The 21498-nt window shown below is 42.4% G+C and overlaps 1 protein-coding gene across 1 annotated transcript in view; it reads left to right on the forward strand.

The window, feature by feature from the left end:
* The window catches only part of LOC134345449 (rootletin-like), a 387184-nt gene that overhangs the window by 323784 nt on the left and 41902 nt on the right, over nt 1-21498 (forward strand). Inside the window, exons 32-33 of the mRNA XM_063046136.1 lie at nt 3941-4090; nt 7994-8194. Coding sequence (XP_062902206.1) covers nt 3941-4090; nt 7994-8194 — 351 coding nt within the window. The remainder of the gene's footprint in view (nt 1-3940; nt 4091-7993; nt 8195-21498) is intronic.

The raw sequence follows: 21498 nt of genomic DNA on the forward strand, positions 1-21498 counted from the left end.
TGGACATTGTGAACAGAGAGCTGATGCTCTGAAAAAAATGGTTGCCTCATTTGCCCTTGGTTAGCTTAGAGTCTCAATTTAAAATTTGTATCTATATTAAAGCTTAACCTCTATCTCCCAATCTTTAGTCACCATTTATCTTTTACTGCTTCCTTGGTGTATCTATCCATTGTCCCTGTTCCTTTGAAATATCTTACAAGTTCTTCTTGTTCTACTGTGTATCTATCCATCTCAGCGTGTCTGTCTATCTTTGCCTGCAACCTTGCAGTGCTGAACCATCTATCACTATGTGTCAGTGCATCAGCTCATTGCTTCCTGCTCCTTCAGTCTGTTTAACCTTTCCCCTGCTTCTCAAAGCAATGGTGTATCTTTCCTTGCTTCTTCAGTGCATCTGTCTCTGATATTTGTTCTTGACTTGGCTGTATCTCATCCACAGTGTGTAAAACACATCACCGGCATAGAGCAGATGCTAATTTGTGGCAGAGGTTTGAACAAGTTTCAGGAGCCTAACCCATAGTAAACAGGAGTAAATAGAGTTTCAATCAGGCACAATGAGGAAATGCCACTGAAATTACTGCACACATTGATGCCAGCGTACACGGGCAAGGATGACAGCCGAAAGCGGAAGTCAGAGGTAGTAGCTTGATGGTGATGGAAAACAAATTGCAGCCGGCAAAGTGAAGTTACCCTGAAGTTGTGGGAGTGCAGCCACACTGAGCCTTTTGAAGTGGGGATAGACAGCAGCTTATAGTACAGTCTGACAGTGTGTGTGATACTGTGCAAAGCTGAGTCTGATCCTTCTGCTGTTATCTCCAGGAGAGAGCTCTTAGTGTGTTTATGTTGGCAGAAGTCCAATGTACTGAGAGTTGTGATATGCCTAACTGTGCACTTTTAATAGACAGGACAGCATCAGAGAATGATTGGAAAGGCGGCATGGGAGTGAACGTGGGTTTTAGAAGCAGCATGCCCTTCATCAGGACTGAAATGAAAGGGGGAAGACATCAGAATAAAAAGGTGGGGGGAGGGGAAGGAGGTTAGCTAGAAGGTGTTAGGTGAAACCAAGTGGATGGGAAAGGTAAAGGACTGTAGAAGAAGGAATCTGGTGGGAGAGAAGAGTGAACCATAAGACCACTGTTGCTGAATTGTGTGTGAGAAGATAGTCACCAACATTTTCTACTTTTGGTACAAAAACGTGGTAGCCATGAGTGCAAGAGGACATTGAATCCTTTGGGCACATGACGGCAGCATAATCCACATGTATCACTTTGTAATTTCATCTATTTGCAGACTGAAAATCATTATTATGGAATGGGGCACAAAATACAACAGAGATTTGGATCAGTGTAGCATTTTTATGTGCAAATTCTATACAACAAACAAATATGGTCACTGTTACAGTCAATTTTCACATGCGGAATTCCTGCACACAGCAATATGCAAAGGACCTACCAATCTGTTTTAGTAATTCCAAATCAGGCACATCCATCCAATTGCCAAGGTGAACAATGTAAAAGACAGGGACAGGGTTAATTTATAATTTTGGGCTCTGCACCAGGGCTGCAAGGTTTTAGTGATGTGGAACACGTAGTGTTTGAAAGCGGTAAATGTCGGGTATCTGATGTGGAAATGATCTCAAACGTAAAAGTGCAACTCACATCAACAAAAGCTGGGTCAAATTTCCAGAGCAGCACAAATGGTTGCCATTGTATCCCACTCCCTCCAAACTACATTGTTATTCATTGAGTGCTAAAATAAGCAGCTTTGTGAGATTAAATTTAAGGACTATCTTCCAGCATAGTGCAGCTTTCTCGGCATTGCATTGCTCCAGATATAGTAGCTCCATGGATAAACCAACAATCCAACTTGTCTGATTATAAAGTGCTGGTTCCAACATAATGCAATTCTTGCAAACAGATTCATCATTCTTCATTCTCAATTGTGGTGGTCCCAGTTTCCAATGCAGAAACTCATTCTGATATTTCTGATTGAGAGATGAGGGGAAAATGGGGTGATTGGAGGGGGAAGAGAGATAGGGCAGGGGGTGTGGGGGGAAGAGAGAGAAGAGAAGGAGGCAGGCAGATAGATAGCAAATAACTTGAAGACCATGAAGCCTTGAATGAGTTGAGCAATGACAAAGGTCCTGATATTAGGAATTTGGGGAGCTGATGGAATTCCATATTTTTTCAGTGTATCCAAAGGAACAATGAAAACATAGGTGGATATAACAGAAATCTCCTAGACCTGAAGACTCTTGATATAAAATAACTTGTGTTGATGCAGTTTACAAATCTCCCAGTGGTGTAGCATTAGACAGATGAAATGCAAACAGCATCCAGAAACCAGAGCGTTTTATAAATAGGTTACCTCTTAATTTTTCACTTTGTCCCATGACCATAAGTGGGGGAAGAGATTAGCCTAGAAATCAGACTTCATCCTTTACTTATGTGCTAAAATATTGCCAGATTAAGCACTCATTCAGGTCCCATGCAAAAGGTTATGAAAAAGCTTTCGAAACATGATTACATCCAGTAACAAGGTCAGTTTGTAGTTTACAGAATAAAGCAAAGAAAGGCTGGGTAGGCTAGGCAATGTCATTATAATGGCTGGTAACACCAGGTTAGTGGCTATGGAGATTCCACCCAAGTTCTCTTTAAAAATGCTTTGTATGTGCCTACTCACAACTCAGGAATAGCTGAGGTCCTCGATGCTTATCTGCAGTTGCTTTGCTGTGTACGGAGAATAGAATTTTTAAAAATTTATTGGAGTTTAATAGGCTAAATTCAGATAAAATATTTCTGCTTAAGAAGAATTTCAAAATCTAAAGGCCCTAAGTATAGGAAAATCACTGATAAATGCATGAAGAATTTCAGGAGAAATTTCATACCATAATGCAGAATTACCACATGGAGTTGCAGAAGTTACGATCAATTTAAGCGGAGAATGGATAAATGCACAGAAGAGAAAAGAACAGAAGGATATAATAGAAACATACACAAAGTGCTGGAGGAACTCAGTAGACCCGGCAGAATCTATGGCAAAAAATACAGTCAAAGTTTCTGGCTGAAACCCATCAGCAGGACTGGAGAAAAAAAGCTGAGGTGGGGGGAGGAGAGAGAGAACCACCAGGTGATAGGTGAAACCGGGGGGGGGGTGCGGTGGAGGGATGAAGTAAAGAGCTGGGAAGTTGATTGGTGAAAGAAACAGAAGGCCATGGAGAAAGAAAAGGGGGGAGAACCACCAGAGGAAGGCAATGGGTGGGCAAGGAGATGAGGTGAGAGAGGGAAAAGTAGATGGGAAATGGGGAAGAGGAGCAATTGGGGGACATTACCAGAAGTTTGAGAAATCGATGCTCATTCCATCAGGTTGGAAGCTCCTCCAACCTAAGTGTGGCCTCAATCCCGACAGTGGAGGAGTCATCATGATGACATGTCGGAATGGGAATGGGAAGTGGAATTAAAATGGGTGGCCACTGAGAGATCCCAATTCTTCTGGCAGATGGAGCGTGGGTGTTTAGTGAGGTGATCTCCCAATCTGTGTTGGGTCTCAGCAATGTATAGGAGGCTGCAGTGGGAGCACCGGACACAGTATATGACTCCACTTCGTCAGGACTGTAGAGGGAAGGGGCAGAGGCCCTATAAAGAAGGTGGGGGGAGGGTGGGAAGGAGAAGGCTGGTAGGTTCCAAGTGAAAAACCAGTAAGGGGAAAGATAAAGGGGTCGGGGAGGGGAAGCAGGGAGGTGATAGGCAGGAAAGGTGAAGAAAGAATAGGGGAAAACACAATGGGTAGTAGAAGGAGGCGGAACCATGAGGGAGGTGATAGGCCACTGAGGGAGGGGGCAATAGAATTCTCCAACTTCTGGTAATTCCCTCCCCCTCCCTCCCTCTATCCCTATGTCAGTGTGTATACTTCTGTCATGTGAATGCTTCTTCCTTTGCTCCAGGAACGACTAGACACTATCTGTCAGGGGCTTGCAGACACCAAGAAGAAGAACAATGCCTTGGTCGAGCGTGTGCAGTCCATGGAGAAATCGCAGGGGAATCTGGAGCTGAGGCACTTGGAGATGGAAGGACAGAATTGTCAACTGCAGGAGGTGGGTCACAGAAACACGGATCTACCAGAGCAGGAGCTGGGACTTATGTCAAGTCAAGAGACACAGGGTATTATTAGTGTAACCCCAAACTGATAAGAAAACAAATCAGTAGAAAAGTTCTTGACCTGTCTTTTGAGATGTTCCAAGATCTGTTCATTCATTCTAGTTGGCTCCTTAAGCATCAGGTATCCTCCAGCAGCATGATATAGAAGGTTAGAGTTGATGGGCAGGCCACTGATGGCTGCATTACCAGGTCCAAACCTTAGCCTCATTGGCATCCTTATCAATATTTTCCACAAAGTTGTGCTGAGTAGTGTTCGGGGTGGATAAGCTGGTTGAAGATTGTCCACTTCCTTCATTTAAGGTAACTTGAGGTCAACTCTGGCAGATGAAGCAAGATGAATCAGGGGATCAAAGCTTCTTTGATAACACTGAGCACCATTGTTGATAGCATCCAATGAGATATCAGGGTGAGGCCTTTAATTGAGCCTATTACACTGTAATGACTGTAAGCAGAGAGGTGTATGAGCTGAGCTAGATTGTTTGAAAGTGGTCATGTGAATAGATAAGTAGATAAGGCATGCTTGCCTTCATTGCTCAATGCATTGAGTATAAGAGTAAGGAAGTCTTATATAGCTATATAAAATTTTGCTTATGCCTTACTTGGAGTACTGTGTGCAATTTGCATCACCCCATTGCAAGAAAGATGTGGAGGATTAGGGAAGGGCGCAGAAGAGGTTTACTAGGGTGCTGCCTGGATTAGAGAGCATGAGCTCCAAGGAGAAACTTCCTCCTTTCTCTGTAGTGCTGGTGCTGAAGGGAGACATGACAGGGGTTTATGAAATTTTGACAGGCATAGATAGTGTAGACAGTCAGAATCTTTCTCCCAGGAAAGATTTGCTGAGTATTAGACATTTAAGATATGAGGAATAAAGCTTAAAGAAGATATGTGAGAAGGATTTTTACACAGTGAGTGGCTGCCCACTGGAACACACTGCCAGAGGTGGAGGTGGTGAAGCAGAAATGATAGTGGCACTTTTAGAGATGTTTTTGAAAGAGAGGTAAATGTGCAGGGAATGGAATGGAGGGATATGGACCAAGAGATTTAGTTTAATTTAGCATTGGGTTTAGGAGTCAAATAGCCTGTTTTGCTGCTGTACTGTTATATGTTCAACATCTGTCAATTAAAATAAATATATAAAATCTAATCAAAAATGAAATAACTACTGATACTAAAGAGCATCTTTTTATCCTGTGAGCTCTATTCCAATGTCCCTAGTGTAGAAATTGTACAATGAGAATATTAGTTGAGGCTATCACTCTTTAATAACTGCGAGGAGAAGGGTCAGTGTGACTAGTAAGATTGCTAGTATTGTCTCATGGGTAATTAGTGGCTGGCACTCCATTTTCTGCACTCTGGTTCTAACAGAGATTTGAAAAAACTGGGGGCAAACAGAATCTAACAAGGATGAGTGAAGGACATAAGCAGCCTCTATTATATACCCTCTGACATCATAGAGATGTCTGACCCCAGTCAGATGGCCGAGTCTCCAGAATTGTCCTTGAGAGCAGGACCTACTCATACCTTGGGCCATATCGCGGAACTGCAGCTTTTTTTTAAAACGTTTTTCACATTACAGCTTATTCTAGCAATTGAGTTATAAAGGCATAAAGGCTCTCATCCATAAAGTCATATAACACAGAAATAGGCCCTTTGGCCCACCGCATCCATGCTGACCACTATACGTATCTATTCTAATTCCGTTTACCCACATTTGGTATACGGCTTTCTATGCCTTGGTGATTCAAGTGCTTATCTAGATGCTTCTTAAATGTTGTGAGAGTCCCTGCTTCCACCACCTCAGGCAGTGAATTCCAGACTAAAATTATGTACTGCATGTGTGCAAAAAATTTCCCCTCCAATTCCTTCTAAACCTCTACCTCCCACCTTCTTGTTTTAAATACCAGCAAACTCAGAGAAATGTTCTTTCTGTCTACACTATTTATGCTGTCATAATTGTGTATACTTCTATCATATTATCCATCAACCTCCTTAACTCCATGGGAAATAATCTCAAACTGTTCATTCTCTCCTTACTACTGAAATGCTCCTTGAAGATGGAATGTAGTCTGTGGGGGTGGGCAAGGCTACTTAGTTCAGCAGTCTCTTGGGAAAAAGAGCGAAAATGGATTGTAACATGGCATCTATGGTACCTCCTGCAAATTTCTCCTGTAGTCTGAATGTGGTTATTGAAGCATTCGTCATAGATCAATGCTACAATCCTGAAGACTATCAGCACATGCATCAGCATGTTCATCATTGTAATACATTACTTTACTCATTTCAGAAATATTTTCTAATAATATCTGCACAATGTATTTTCCTGTATTTTCATAGGGTAATGATCTCAATGTAATTTTCAATTTACAATCTCACTGTAATTTTCTCAAGTCTTCATTCCTAGATGTTTTCAAGAGGTATAGTTTAGTTTTTAATGTGAAACATGGGATTGTATTGCACAGAAAAAGGCCCTATGGCCCAACTCATCTAAGCTGACCAAAGTGCCTATCGGAGCTAGTCCCACTTACCTGAACTTGGCCCATATTCCTCAAAACCATTCTTATCCATGAACCTGTCCAAGTATCTTCAAAATGTTGTAATCAGCCACTTCCTTTGGCAGTTTGTTCCATATATCCACAACCCTCCAGTGAAGAAGACTCATTTTAAATCCTTCCTCTCTCACTTTCAATCTATGACCCCTGGTTTTTGATTGGCTTTCCCTGGGTAAAACAAACATAGAAACATAGAAAACCTACAGCACAATACAGTGCCACAAAGCTGTGCCGAACATGTCCTTACCTTAGAAATTACCTAGGGTTACCTATAGCCCTCTATTTTTCTGAGCACCATGTACCTGTCCAGGAGTCTCTTAAAAGACCCTATCATATCCCCTTCCACCATCGTCGCCGGCAGCCCATCCCATTCCACGCACTCACCACTCTCTGCATAAAAAACTTACCCCTGACGTCTCTTCTGTACCTACTTCCAAGCAACTTAAAACTGTGCCCTCTCATGCTAGCCATTTCAGACCTGGGAAAAAGCCTCTGACTATCCACATGATCAATGCCTCTCATCATCTTATATATCTTTATCAGGTCACCTCTAATCCTCCGTCACGCCAAGGGAAAAGGGCCAAGTTCGCTCAACCTATTCTCATAAGACATGCTCCCCAATCCAGGCAACATCCTTGTAAATCTCCTCTGCACCCTTTCTGTGGTTTCCACGTCCTTCCTGTAGTGAGGTGACCAGAATTGAGCACAGTACTCCAAGCGGGGTCTGACCAGGGTCCCATATAGCTGCAACATTACCTCTCAGCTCCTAAACGCAATCCCACGATTGATGAAGGCCAATGCACCGTATGCCTTCTTAACCACAGAGTCAACCTGCGCAGCAGCTTTGAGTGTCCTATGGACTCGAACCACAAGATCCCTCTGATCCTCCACACTGCCAAGAGTTTTACCATTAATACTATATTCTCCCATCATATTTGACCTACCAAAATGAACCACCTCATATTTATCTCAGTTGAACTCCATCCACCACTTCTCAGGCCAGTTTTGTATCTTATCAATGTCCCACTGTAACCTCTGACAGCCCTTCACACTATCCACAACACCCCCAACCTTTGTACCGTCAGCAAATTTACTTACCCTCCAAACTTTAAAATCAGAGCACAATTTGCATTTGTCTGTGTTTTAGCAATAATCAGAAATTTATATACTGATGATTAGCCTCTCTTAGGTCAGAATTTTACATTAAAATATTGTGTTAGAAAGTGTTTGTTCTTCTTTTAAGTTTTGGTTGAACTCCATGTATGTAGCTCTCTACTCTTCTTTTGCCAGATGTTGCAGCAGAGACAGGAGAGTGAGCAGGAGGTGCTGAAGTTCATTGAGAAGCTTCAACAAGAAAAGCACACTTACCAGGAGCGAGTAGCTAGCTTGCAGAGGGTTGTCGCACGGCTAGAGAATGAGAAACGAGAACTACAACGTTCGAAGGTGTGCCTTGAGAAAGACCAATCTGCCCTCAGGAGAACACTTGATAGGGTGAGAGGTCACTGCTATTAAACAAACACAAGAGAATACAGATGCTAGAATCTGCAGCGAGGAACTCAGTGGCTAAAAAAAGCAGCATCTTTGAGGTGGTGGTGGTTAGTGGGAAGAATTGTCAATGTTTGAAGTCAAAATTCATTTTGCCTCACAGATGCTGCTCGATCTGCAGAGTTCCACCGGCTGATTGTTTGTTGTCACTAACATTAATCTATGTTTTCTTATATATTCATTCAAGAAATATAGCCTTCACAAGCTGAGCCAGAATTTAATTGATCATCCCCAACAGCCCTTGCAAAGGTGATGGTGAGCAGCCTACTTGAGCCAGTGCCATTCCTGAGGTGTGGCCATGCCCACAATACTGTTGTGGAGTGAGATTCAGGATGTGATCCAGTAACGGTGAAGGAAAAGTGATATATTTCAAAGTCAGGATGATGTATGGCTTGGAGGGCAACTTCTAGGTGGTGGTGTTCCCATGTTTTTTTGTCTTTGTCCTTCTAGCTGGTAGGAGCTGTGAGTTTGGAAGATACTGTACAAGGAGACTTGGTGAGTTGTTGCATTGTGCCCTATCGGTGGTACAATCCGTTACTCTGCATTGGTGGTGGAATGAGTGAATGGGTTACTTATCAAGTGGGCTGCAGTGTCCTAGACGATGTCGAGCTTCTTGACTTACTGAAGCTGTACTCATCCAGGCAAGTGGAACTATTCCATCACACCCCAGACTTGAGCCTTGTAGATGGTGGACTGGTTTTGTGGAGTTAGGAGGTAGGTTAGACACCAAGGATTCCTAGTCTCAGACATCTACATTGTGTACATGGCTACTCCAGTTTCTGGTGAATTGCTCTCTGAAATAACATGCACTCTGGCTTGCTCTGCCAGTAGGACCTCCCAGACTGGACAACATACAGCATCAGGCAGCTGCTTTTTCCCTACACAGGTTGGATTCAATCCTCACTTCCGGTGCTATCTGGCCGCAGTTTGCACATTTCCCCTCATTGCCCGTTTGCTCCAGCCACTTCAGTTTCCTCCTGCGTCCCAAATAAGTATGGTTGTATAGTTAATTGGCCATTGTAAATTGCCTCAGGTTTCAGAGCCAAACAGCACAGAAACAAGCCCATCAGCCCACTATGTCAATGCTGGCTGACAAATACACTAAGATGATATTGCTCTTGGAATATTGTGTACATATTTTGTCTACATACCTGAGTAACAATGTTCTTGTCTTAGACCAGAGTTCTAAATTAACATGGTTTGATGGCTCTGGGTCTGTACTCACTGGAATTCAAAAGGATGAGGGGGGATCTCATTGAAACCTTTCGAATGTTGAAAGGCCTAGACAGAGTAGATGTGGAAAGGATGTTTCCCATAGTGGGAGGGTATAGGACAATAGGGCACAGCCTCAGGATAGAGGGTCACCCTTTCAAAACAGAGATGAAGAGGAATTTCTTTAGCCAAAGGGCGGTAAATTTATGGTATTTGTTGACACATGCAGTTGTGGAGGCCAGGTCATCGGGTGTATTTAAGGCAGAGATTGATAGATTCTTGATTGGACATGGCATCAAAGATTACGGGGAGAAGGCTGGGAACTGGGGTTGAGGAGAAGTTTAAAGAAAAGAATCAGCCATGATTGAATGGCGGAGCAGACTCAGTGGGCCAGATGGTCTAATTCTGCTCCTATGTCTTATGGTCTGAACCTTTTTTATGCCATGGACCCCTTTGTCAGTCCAGTGAAACCTACGGACCCCTTCTCAGAATAATGTATTTAAACGTATAAAATGAAATACATAGGATTACCAAAAAAATTATATTGAAATACAGTTAACAAAATATTAATCTAACCCTGGAATTTATCTGCTGATCCCTGATGGGTCCAGGGACCCCATATTAAGAACGGCTGTCATAGACGGATTGGTGTGAGAGTGCACGATACTCCCTACTCCCTTTGGTGTACTGTTATTTTGAAGAATGATAGGTAACCTCAGACTGGACGCAAGGAAATTGTTTGCCCTGAAATCTGGTCACAGTCTCAGAATTAGGCGTAGACCATTTAGGACTGAGATAACCCAGAAGAGGTGAATCTTTGTAAATCTCTACCCCAGAAGACTGTGGAGCCTCGGCGTTTAGAGAGATTGCTGGTTATCTGGATATTGAAGGCATGAAGGGAAATGAGGGTAGTGCAGGAATGTGCATTAAGGTAGATCAACCATAGTGTGGATGAATTTGAAGGATTGGATTGTCTACTTTCACTCTGTTTTTATTCTTCATTTTGTTACAATTGGCATTGGTAAAAATGGAAAATATTCTCCAAGCCTGGAAGGTGATATCATTCCTGATAGCATTCACGCTGGCACTAGGACAACTCTATTAGACTCAAGAATAGACTAAAGATGAACTGTTGATCTCCTAGTTTTTTTCATCGTGGCCCTTGCAATTTAATTTTTTACCTGCACAGTCCTTTCTTTTAGCTGCTACATAGTCAGCATTCAGCATTCTGTTTTTCTTGATATGTTTATGTATAGAATAATCTGTCTGGGTTGCACAGAAGCTTTAATGTGTTTGGAGTACATGTGACAATGATAGACTGATGTCAATGCAATGCAGTCATACTGTCAGAGTAGCTACCTCACGCAGAGTGAGCCAATAGCTAATTCTTGCCATTTTGGTCTACAGTTTGTGTGCCTCGTAACAGCTGGGTTTGCAAACAGCAGCAGGCAAGCACCCAACTTTTTATCCATTCTATCTGCTTACTGATGTAGGCAAAATTCCTTTATACTAGTTTTCTCTGTTAAAATAAATTATACTGATGCTCACACCCTGTTGCAAGTAACATTCAGTGCCATTTCTCTGAACAGAATTTTGAATTGGGTGACCAGCTTTGATGATTGTGTCTGCACAGAGAGATTATGTCTGGCAAGAGACAGCACAGCAGTGCAGTTAGTTAAGCTGCTACCTCACAACTCTAGAGACCCAGGACCAGCCCTGACTTCAGGTGTTGCCTGTGCCGAGGTTGTAAGTTGCCCCTAGTAAGGTTAATGAACGGTTGAATCTGGTGGGAACCACGAGAGGAGAGAGGAGATTTTATTTTAATGAGGGAATGTGGAATTAGTGTAAATGAGTGATTGATGGTTAATGCTAACTCGATGGACCAAAGAGCCTGCTTCTACACTGTGACTCTAAATAAACTTTATTGGCCTGTCACCTTGGAAACGGTATTTATGGAGAGATACAGCACGAAACAGACCCTTCAGGCCCATCAAGCCGTGCTGCCCAGCAACCCACCTATTTAACCGTAGCCTAATCATAGGGCAGTTTACAATGACCAATTAACCTACTAACCAGTGCATTAGTTATCATTCATTCCCCATTTTCCCCGGGATTAACTGGTAGGGCAGAGTAAATGCAGGGTTGGGAGAGAAGAGCAGAGGTGAGGTCCGCCACATGAAAATGGTGTGGTGAATGCTTTGGAGACCCGTATGTCAATTGGAAATGGCACTGGTTTCTGGAGAATGTTACCATCACAGATTGAAGACTAAAGAGAAATAACATGATTAATTCATGATATCTCAAATATTTATTGAATGTTCTGAACATGTTAAACTACATGTGTGCATGTAAGGGCATGCTTACATTTTCCCTCTATTTCATTTTTCTTGTTGGTTTCATTTTCCATTCTAAAATGAGGCAACTTCACACTTTTCAGATCCATAGCACCACAGTCCCATGGAACATAAGTTCTTTCAATGGACCAAGGTCCTTCCCATTTTACATAATCCCAGTGAAGCAAACTCCTGTCCATATATATCCTTTGTACTGTTTAATCTTCCCATGGATTGCAAGAATCTTTGCCCCATTTTCAATAACATCTTATTTTTATAGCTCAGTCCAATTTGCAGAATATTGCAACTTTTTGTTTCAAGCATATTTTTTCTAAAGTGCTCTGCACATTTAGTGGAGATTCTACAACTGAATATATGGTAAAATGGGCTGGAGTACAAAGGTTCATCTAGTGGTAGTTATTTATTGCCAGTTTATTGAATTTTGACACAAACAAATGGGTTCTGTTTATTAGAATTCAAGTTGCAAAATCCAACTGCCTGAATCAGCTGAAGTGCATCATAAATGTGCGTTTTGACCAGCAACTAATCCTGATTGTGTGTGGGCTGATCTGTCACTTACCACTGCGGTCCCTTCCTTGATCAGATCTAAATGATGGCCCTGTGCCTGCCTCCGAGCCCACCCTGCTTTGTTTAAAGACTGGGAAGCCCATTGGAAACTCTTGTAACAAATAAAGTCCAAGTTTTAAAACAAATCAAAATTAATCCACTTTCCTTCCACTGTTAGTCTGATAGCTCCTGAAGTCAGAGAAAGTGGAACAGGCGCCAGTGGTTTTGTCAGTTTACAATGTATTTTACTAGTGCTCAGTTATACTGGAATAAAAATGAGCATTTATACAGTACCTTTGATAACCTCAAGAATGATTTACAATCAGTGAGCGTGCAGTCTAGGACACCTGATCATTTTTCATTTGGATAGTGTCCCAAGACAGTAATAAAGGAAGTAACAAAATACTCTATGAGGGAAATTGTTGTTGAGGTATAAATGTGAGCCAGGCCATCTATATCCCAGTGTCATCTTTTGATTAAGCCATAGAATTTTTTAAGTACTAGATTCTTTTATAACAAATAGGACCTCACATCCCTTCTAAAAGAAGGCACCTCAGAACCTCTTCATTGGAATATCATCCTAAATTTTAAATTCTGGTTTATGGAGTGGAACTTCAGTGTTTATTTATCTAACTCATAGGTGTGAAGTCATTGTCCCTCTTCACCTCTGCAGGAGGTGGTCAGACAAGTAATTATGATGCCTTACATGCATTCAACCATATAGACACTATGACCAAGAAAACACACCCAGCACCTCGACTTCCTCACAAGCCTACGGAAACTCAGCATGACCCGATCAATTTTTAGCGGTCCACCAAAGAACACATCACGGCTTGGTATTACAGCTGCTCTTCCCAAAACTCAAGAATCTGCAGAGTTATTAAAACAGCACAATTCATCACTAAAACCAGCCTCACCTATATTGACTCCATCAATGTTTCGCTCTGCCTTGGGAAAGCAGCCAACAAAATCAAAGACCCCACCCACCCCAATCATTTTCACTTCTCTCCCCTTCCATCAGGCAGTAGATACAAGAGCTTGAAGACATGTGCCCCTAAGCTCAAGCATAGTTTCTATCCCTCTGTTATAAGATCTTGAAGAGATCACATTTACCATAAAGATTATCTCTTGATCTCTCAGTCTACCTCTTCATGGCCCTTGCAACTTATTTGTCTCGCTGAACTACATCTTCCCTATATCTGTAACACCATATTCTGCATTCTGCGATTGCTTTTCTTTGTGTACTATCTCAACGTACCTATATTTGAAATGATCCACTAGAATAGCATACAAAACAAAGCTTTTCACTGTATATCTTGCTACATGTGACAATAATAAACTATTTACCCCAGGTTGGGGACGTTGCAATTGAGGGTTCAGCTATTGTAACATGGGTTCTGCCAAGTAGGACTGAGGTGAGCAGAAATGTCTGCAGTCAGAAGAATAAAAATCGTAGGAAATCTCCAACCCCGAAAGCTGTGGATGCAGAAATGCATGCAGTCAGAAGATTAAGAATAATAGGAAACCTCCACCTCCAAAAGCTGTGGAAGCAAATATAGTACAGATAAGAAGGCGCATGCAGCAGAAATTCAGCAATAATCTATTGAATGGGAGAGTAAGTCATGAAACAGAATGACCATCATATGCCTCTGTGTCTCATACGCTTAGTTTCTTATGAAAGGAGGATACCCCAAAAATTATACTTAGTACCAAAGTACGTATGTCACTATATACTATCCTGAGATTAATTTTTGCAGGCATTCACAGTAAATACAAAGAAATCAAATCCATGAAGAACTGCACACTACAAAGATGGGCAAACAACCAATATAGAAAAGACAACAAATTGTACAAACACAAAAAGAAAGAAAGAAAATAAATAGCCAGACAGATAGATAGATAGATAAAGAAAGAAAAAAAATCAGAACCTGAATTGTCGAGACCTTGAAAGTGAGTCCATTGGTTATGGAATCTATTCATTGCTGGGGTGAGTGAAGTTATCCGCTCTGGTTCAAGAACCTGATGGTTGATGGATAATAACTGTTCCTGAACCTGGATGTGTGGGACCTGAGGGCCCCGTACCTCCTTCCTGATGGCAGCAGTGAGAAGCGAGCATTGCCTGGAGAGCGGGGGCACTTGATGACGGGTGCTGCTTTCCTGCGACAGCGCTCCTGCAGATGTGACTGATGTGGAGGGCTTTACCTGTAATGGACTGAGCCATATCCATTCATTGTTGTAGGCCATCCTGTTCAAAGGTATTGATGTTCCATTCCAAGCCGTGAAACACCAGTCAGTATACTCTTCACTATACATCAATAGAAGTTTGTCAAATTTTCAAATGACATGCCAGGTCTTGGCAAACTTCTAACAAAGTAGAGGCACTTATGTGCTGGACCCAGGACACATTCTCTGAAATGTTAACACTGTGGAATTTAAAGTTGTTGACCCTCTCTACCTCTGATTACCTGATGAGAACTGGCTCATGGACCTCTGGTTTCCTCCGCCTGAAGTTGATAATCAGCACCGTGATGATATTGAGTTATAAGTTGTTGTTCTAGCACCACTCAGCCAGATATTCAATCTCCCTCCTATATGTTGTTTCATCACCACCTTTAGTTCAGCCAATTGCAATGGTATCGTCAGCAAACTTAAATATGGCATTGGAGCTGTGCTTAGCCTCACAGTCATAAGTATAAAATGAGTACAACAGGGGCTAAGCCACAGCCTTGTGGTGCACCTGTGCTGATGGTGATTGTGGAGACCTTATTACTAATCCAAACTGACTGCGATCTGCAAGTGAGGAAATCGAGGATCTAGTTGCAGAAGGAGATATTGATGCCTAGGTCTTGGAGTTTATTCATTAATTTAGAGGGGAAGATAGAGTTGAATGCTAAGCTGTGGTCAATGAAGAGCATTCCGGGATAGGCATCTTCACTGTCCAGGTTTTCCAGAGTTCAGTGAAGAGTCAATGAAATGGCATCTGCTCTTCACCTGTTGTGATGATGGGCAAATTGGAGGAGATCCAAGTCACTCCTCAGGCAACTGTTGGAAAGTTTCATCGCCAATCTCTCTAAAAACTTCATCATAGTGGATATAAGTGCTCCTAGATGATAGTTGAACCCATGAACACTACCTCACTTTATGTTAATGTATATTATTTCTGTTTTTGCACTGTGCTTAATCTGTTCAGTATATATGTGTGTGTGTGTGTGTGTGTGTGTGTATATATATATATAATTTATTTAAACTTTTTTATTTATTTTTCTTTCTATATTATCAGGTATTGTATTGTACTGCTGCTGCTATGTTAACAATTTCATAACACATGCCAGTGATGATAAACCCGATTCTGATTCTGTTAGTTGTTGAGGCAAGTTATCACCTTCCACTTAGGCACCGATATAATTGAAGCCTGCTTCAAGCAGATAGGTACTTCAGATCGACAAAGTGAAAGGTTAAAGTTATCAGTGAACACACCAGCCTGTTGATTAGCACAGGTCTTCAGTACTCCATCAGGTACCCTGTCTGGGCCAGACGCTTTCCATTGGTTCAACCTTCTGAAGAATGCTCTTGCGCCAGTCACAGAGACTGAAATCACAGGGTCATCAGGGGCCATTGGAGTTCATGAAGGTGCCTCCATGTTTTGTCAGTCAAAAAGGCATTGAGCTCATGTGGGAGCAAAACCTTGTTGTCACATATGTCACTTGACAATAGACAATAGGCAACAGGTGCAGGAGTAGGCCATTCAGCCCTTCGAGCCAGCACCGCCATTCACTGTGATCATAGCTGATCATCCACAATCAGTATCCAGTTCCTGCCTTATCCCCATAACCTTTGATTCCACTATCTTTAAGAGCTCTATCCATCTCTTTCTTGGCCTCCACAGCCTTCTGGAGCACAGCAGTCCATATATCCACCACTCTCTAGGTGAAAAACTTTTTCCTCAACTCCATTCTAAATGGCTTACCCCTTATTCTTAAACTGTGGCCTCTGCTATCATACAGTTCTTTGTAAGCACTCAAACCATCCTGCAAATATCCCCTAAACCGACGTACCCTTTCAAAATTAAAGTCATACTTTATCATTACTCATTCGGTTTCGATTGTTATCCTTTCTTCTTCCAATTGCATCAGCTCTTCATCTATCAGTTCTTGGTCATGGGATGCCAAAACCTCTTCAACATCATCTTCGTCATCTTCCACAAGCCAAACTCACTTTGTCCTTACTTCGTTCACCACGATCAAAATGCTTAATTATGTCTAGTTTTACACTAAGTGTAACACCCTTACGAGCTCTTTCAGGCTTTTCCAACACCTTGGAACTTATCTTGCAAACGGCTGCTGACAGGCACGTGTTTAAGTAATGCCGGCTGCAATTCCGTTCTGAATCCCGAGGAGAGTGGCTGCCTTTTATCGCGCGCTGCTTTTTTTGTAACAGTGAAAATACCTTTTATTAGCGAAAACAGGGTACTAATGTATGTCTTTTGTAACAGTGAGGTTTCGTAAAGCGAACGTTCGAAAAGCAGGAGACACCTGTACATGGATGTCTTGTATTTTACTTGGTCACCAGACCTGAATACAACAGATATGGCCCTCAGCATATTTCAGATCACTTGTTTCATCCAGGACTTCTGGTTGTGGAAGACTGAATGATTTTTGTGGGAACACACTCATCTATGAGTAATTTTATAAATTCTGTGACAACTTTAGCTTATTTGTTCAGATCCCAGTCCACCGACTGGGATTTTGAACGTATCCCAGTCCACCGACTCAAAAAAATCCTGTAGTCACTCACCTATCTCCCACAATCACCTCTTTGTCTCCTTACCTGTGGAGCCTTGCTGTTTAGCCTCTGCCTGTATGCAGGTAGGAGGAGGACAGCCCGATGATTGGGTTTGCTGGCATGGAATGATAGGCATTCTTGGTGGTCGTGTAGCAGTGGTCAAGTGTGTTGGATCCCTTGGTGTTGCAGGTGTTATGTTGATGAAAACTGGGCAGAGATTTCTTCAAGCCTGATTGAAGTCCCCAGCAATGATATGAAAGGTGTCTCGGGGCAGGTTGATTCTTGTTTGTTTATCACGGCACTCAATACTTAAAGTGCTTACTTAGCATCTACATTTGGCAGTACGTAAACTGCGACCAGGATCACGGGAGAGAACTCTCCTGGTAAGGAAAATGGACAGTAATTAATCATTAGATGTTCCAGATCAGGTGAACAAGAGTGCAACAAGATTGCTATGTCTTAGCACCACAAGATTTTATTGTGAAGCAAAGACACCCACCCCTTGCTTTCTCAAAATCAGCAAATCAGTCTATCTGGCGAATCCATCCCATAATATTAGTGGCCTATAAAGCAGAAACGTCAGGGTTACTATGAAACAGTGTCAACCAATAATAAACACAGAGGAAAGCTCACTCTCCAATGCCCCCAGATTAACAAATGGATGTGCAATCATCATTCAACAAGGTTCATCTCCACATCTATAAGCTTCCCTGGAAAAGTGAGCTCCTGGTTCCTAGCAGTTATAAAGTTCTTTATTTCCTGCTCTCCTTCCTATAAACCTTACATAATTCTTATTCCCAACTCGTATCTCGTTACATTTTCCATTTCATTTTAGATTTCTCTTTAACTTGCTGCCGTCCTGGCTTCTAGGATTTGAACCTTTGATAGGTTTTCTCCAGTAGGCAGTCCAATCTGTTTGATTTTGAACCTACTCCATTTATTTAAGACTTGGAACAGCAATAAACAACCACGGTAAAATATACGAAGGGAAAATGTCATGGAATACCTCTCTGATTCATGAAACATTCCAGTGAAAAGGCCACACAAAGCAATATCAATATTGAATCACATCATTACAAACTGAATCAGTCTGAACATAACAGGGTGCATTTCAGTGATGATGTTCCTTCTCCAGCAGAGGTAAACCAAGTTAAGTTCAATAAAGTTTCATTGAATTAATTAACAAAGCAGAAGACTATTTCTGTTTCCTGCTAAAAATACAGCTTTCTGCAGCAACCGTACTGTTTTTCCTTGATAGCTGAAACAGAAATTAGGACTGAAAGGCCCTGCTATGGTCAATCATTCTGCTCACAGTGTTAGGGGTCACCATCATCCCCAAGTCCAGCTCCTCGTTATCTACAAAAGTCTGCCAGCAGCGTGAAATGGCCATTTGCAGCCAGACTTGTATCCACGAGGAGTCTCTGTAAGTTTTATATATTTTAAATAATTTCTTAGCACCTGTGTGTCACCAGAAAACCCAGAATCATTACCTGGCTTCTGCTGTGTTATCAGAATGGTCCTACCGAATGAACTTCCACACTTCGGTCCTTCTGCATACTCAGCTGAATTGCTGGTCGAGTTATACGTAACCACATTGGTCTGTAATCAAACAAAAGCCAGGGAACAGATTTTCTTCCCCGAAGGACATCAGTGAGCCAGATGGTTCTTACAATTTTTAGTAGTTTTCTGGTCACAATCACTCATTGTCTTTTGGAATCCAGGTTAAGAACATAGCTGAAGTAACTTAGCACCAATGGTGGGAAATCAGTGGCTGGTTTCTGGGTTATTAATCCAGGCCTCCAGGCTACTTGTTTTAAAATAACCACAGCACCACCACCTGAGTTAATGTTTAGAGTGGCTCTTGAAACAGCATTGGCATTTGCACTGAACTCCCAAGAGCATATTTCATTACTCAAGGATCCAGTCCCAGAGGGAGGTGCAGAGGCCCAGCTATTGGACCTTGTTGATTAATGTTGAGGGTATGATTGTGTTGGATGCTGAGCCGTATTCAATAAACAGCAACCTGACATAGGTATTGATGTTGTCCAGGTGATCCAAGGGTTAGTGGAGAGCCACTGAGATTTTATCTGCTGCAGACCTTTCATGGCAATAGTCAAATTGCAGTGGGTCCGGGTCCTTGCTGAGGCGGGAGTTCATTCTAGCCATGACCAACCTCTTACAGCAGTTCATTACAGTAGATCTGAGTGCCACTGGGTGACAGCTCACTCCGCTCTTCTTGGGCACTGATATGATTGTCACCCTTTTTGGAAGCAGTGAGAGATTGAAGATGTCCCTGAACAATCCCACCTGTTGGTTGGCACAGGTTTTCAGAGCCCTACCAGGTACAACATCAGGGCCTGATGTCAGCCTCTGAGACAAAGAACACAGGATCGTCAGGTGCTGCAGGGGTTCATAGAAACACATAGAAACATAGAAAACCTACAGCACAATACAGGCCCTTCAGCCCACAATACTGTGCTGAACATGTCCTTACCTTAGAAATTACCTACAGTTACCCAGAGCCCTCTATTTTTCTAAACTCCATGTACCTGTCCAGGAGTCTCTTAAAAGACCCTATCATATCTGCCTCCACCACCGTCGCCAGCAGCCCATTTCACGCACTCATCACTCTCTGCATAAAAAGCTTACCCCTGACATCTCCTCTGTACCTACTTCCAAGCAGCTTACAGCTGTGCCCTCTCGTGCTAATCATTCCAGCCCTGGGAAAAAGCCTCTGACTATCCACATGATCAGCGCCTCTCATCATCTTATACACCTCTATCAGGTCACCTCTCATCCTCCATCGCTCCAAGGTAAAAAGGCCAAATTCACTCAACCTATTCTCATAAGACATGCTGCCCAATTCAGGCAACATTGTTGTAAATCTCCTTGTACCCTTTCTATGGTTTCCACATCCTTCCTATAGTGAGGTGACCAGAATTGATCACAGTACTCCAGGTGGGGTCTGACCAGGGTCCTATATAGCTGTAACACTACTTCTCAGCTCCTAAACTCATTCCCACGATTGATGAAGGCCAATGCACCATATGCTTTCTTAACCACAGACTCAACCTGTGCAGCAGCTTTGAGTGTCCTATGGACTTGGGCCCCAAGATCCCTCTGATCCTCCACACTGCCAAGAGTCTTACCATTAATACTATATTCTGCCATCATATTTGACCTACCGAAATGAACCACCTCACCATTATCTGGGTTGAACTGCATCTGCCACTCCTCAGCCAGTTTTGCATCCTATCAATGTCCTGTTATAACCTCTGAAAGCCCTCCACACTATCCACAACACCCCCAACCTTTCTGTCATCAGCAAACTTACTAACCCATCCCTCCACTTCCTCATCCAAGTCATTTATAAAAATCAGGAAGAGTAAGGATCCCAAAACAGATCCCTGAGACACTACGCTGGTCACCAACCTCCATGCAGTATGTGACTTGTCTACAACCACTCTTTGCCTTCTGTGGGCAAGCCAGTTCTGGATCCACAAAGCAATGTCCCCTTGGATCCCATGCCTCCTTACTTTCTCAATAAACCTTGCTGAAATCCATATACACTACAACTACTTCTCTATCTTCATCAATGTGTTTAGTCACATCCTTAAAAAATTCAGTCAGGCTCGTAAGGCATGACCTGCCTTTCACAAAGCCATGCTGACTATTCCTCATCATATTATGCCTCTCCAAATGTTTATAAATCCTGCCTCTCAGGATCTTCTCCATCAATTTACCAACCACTGAAGTAAGACTCACTGGTCTATAATTTCCTGGTCTATCTCCGTTCCCTTTCTTGAATAACAGAACAACATCCGCAACCCTCCAATCCTCCAGAACCTCTCCCATCCCCATTGATGATGCAAAGATCATTGCCAGATGCTCAGCAATCTCCTCCCTCACCTCCAACAGTAGCTTGGAGTACATCTCATCCAGTCCCAGAGACTTATCCAACTTGATACTTTCCAAAAGCTCCAGCACATCCTCTTTCTTAATATCTACATGTTCAAGCTTTTCAGTCCACTGTAAGTCATCCCTAGAATCGCCATGACTCTTTTCCATAGTGAATACTGAAGCAAAGTACTCATTAAGTACCTCTGCTATCTCCTCCGGTTCCATACACAATTTTCCACTGTCACACTTGATTGGTCCCATTCTTTCATGTCTTATCCTCTTGCTCTTCACGTATTTGTAGAATGCCTTGGGGTTTTCCTTAATCCTGTCTGCCAAGGCCTTCTCATGGCCCCTTCTGGCTCTCCTAATTTCTTTGTTAAGCTCCTTCCTGCTAGCCTTATAATCTTCTAGATCTCTATCATTACCTAGTTTTTTGAACCTTTGGTAAACTCTTCT

This window comes from Mobula hypostoma, chromosome 4 (genome assembly GCF_963921235.1).
Source record: "Mobula hypostoma chromosome 4, sMobHyp1.1, whole genome shotgun sequence".
NCBI classification, from domain to species: domain Eukaryota; kingdom Metazoa; phylum Chordata; class Chondrichthyes; order Myliobatiformes; family Myliobatidae; genus Mobula; species Mobula hypostoma.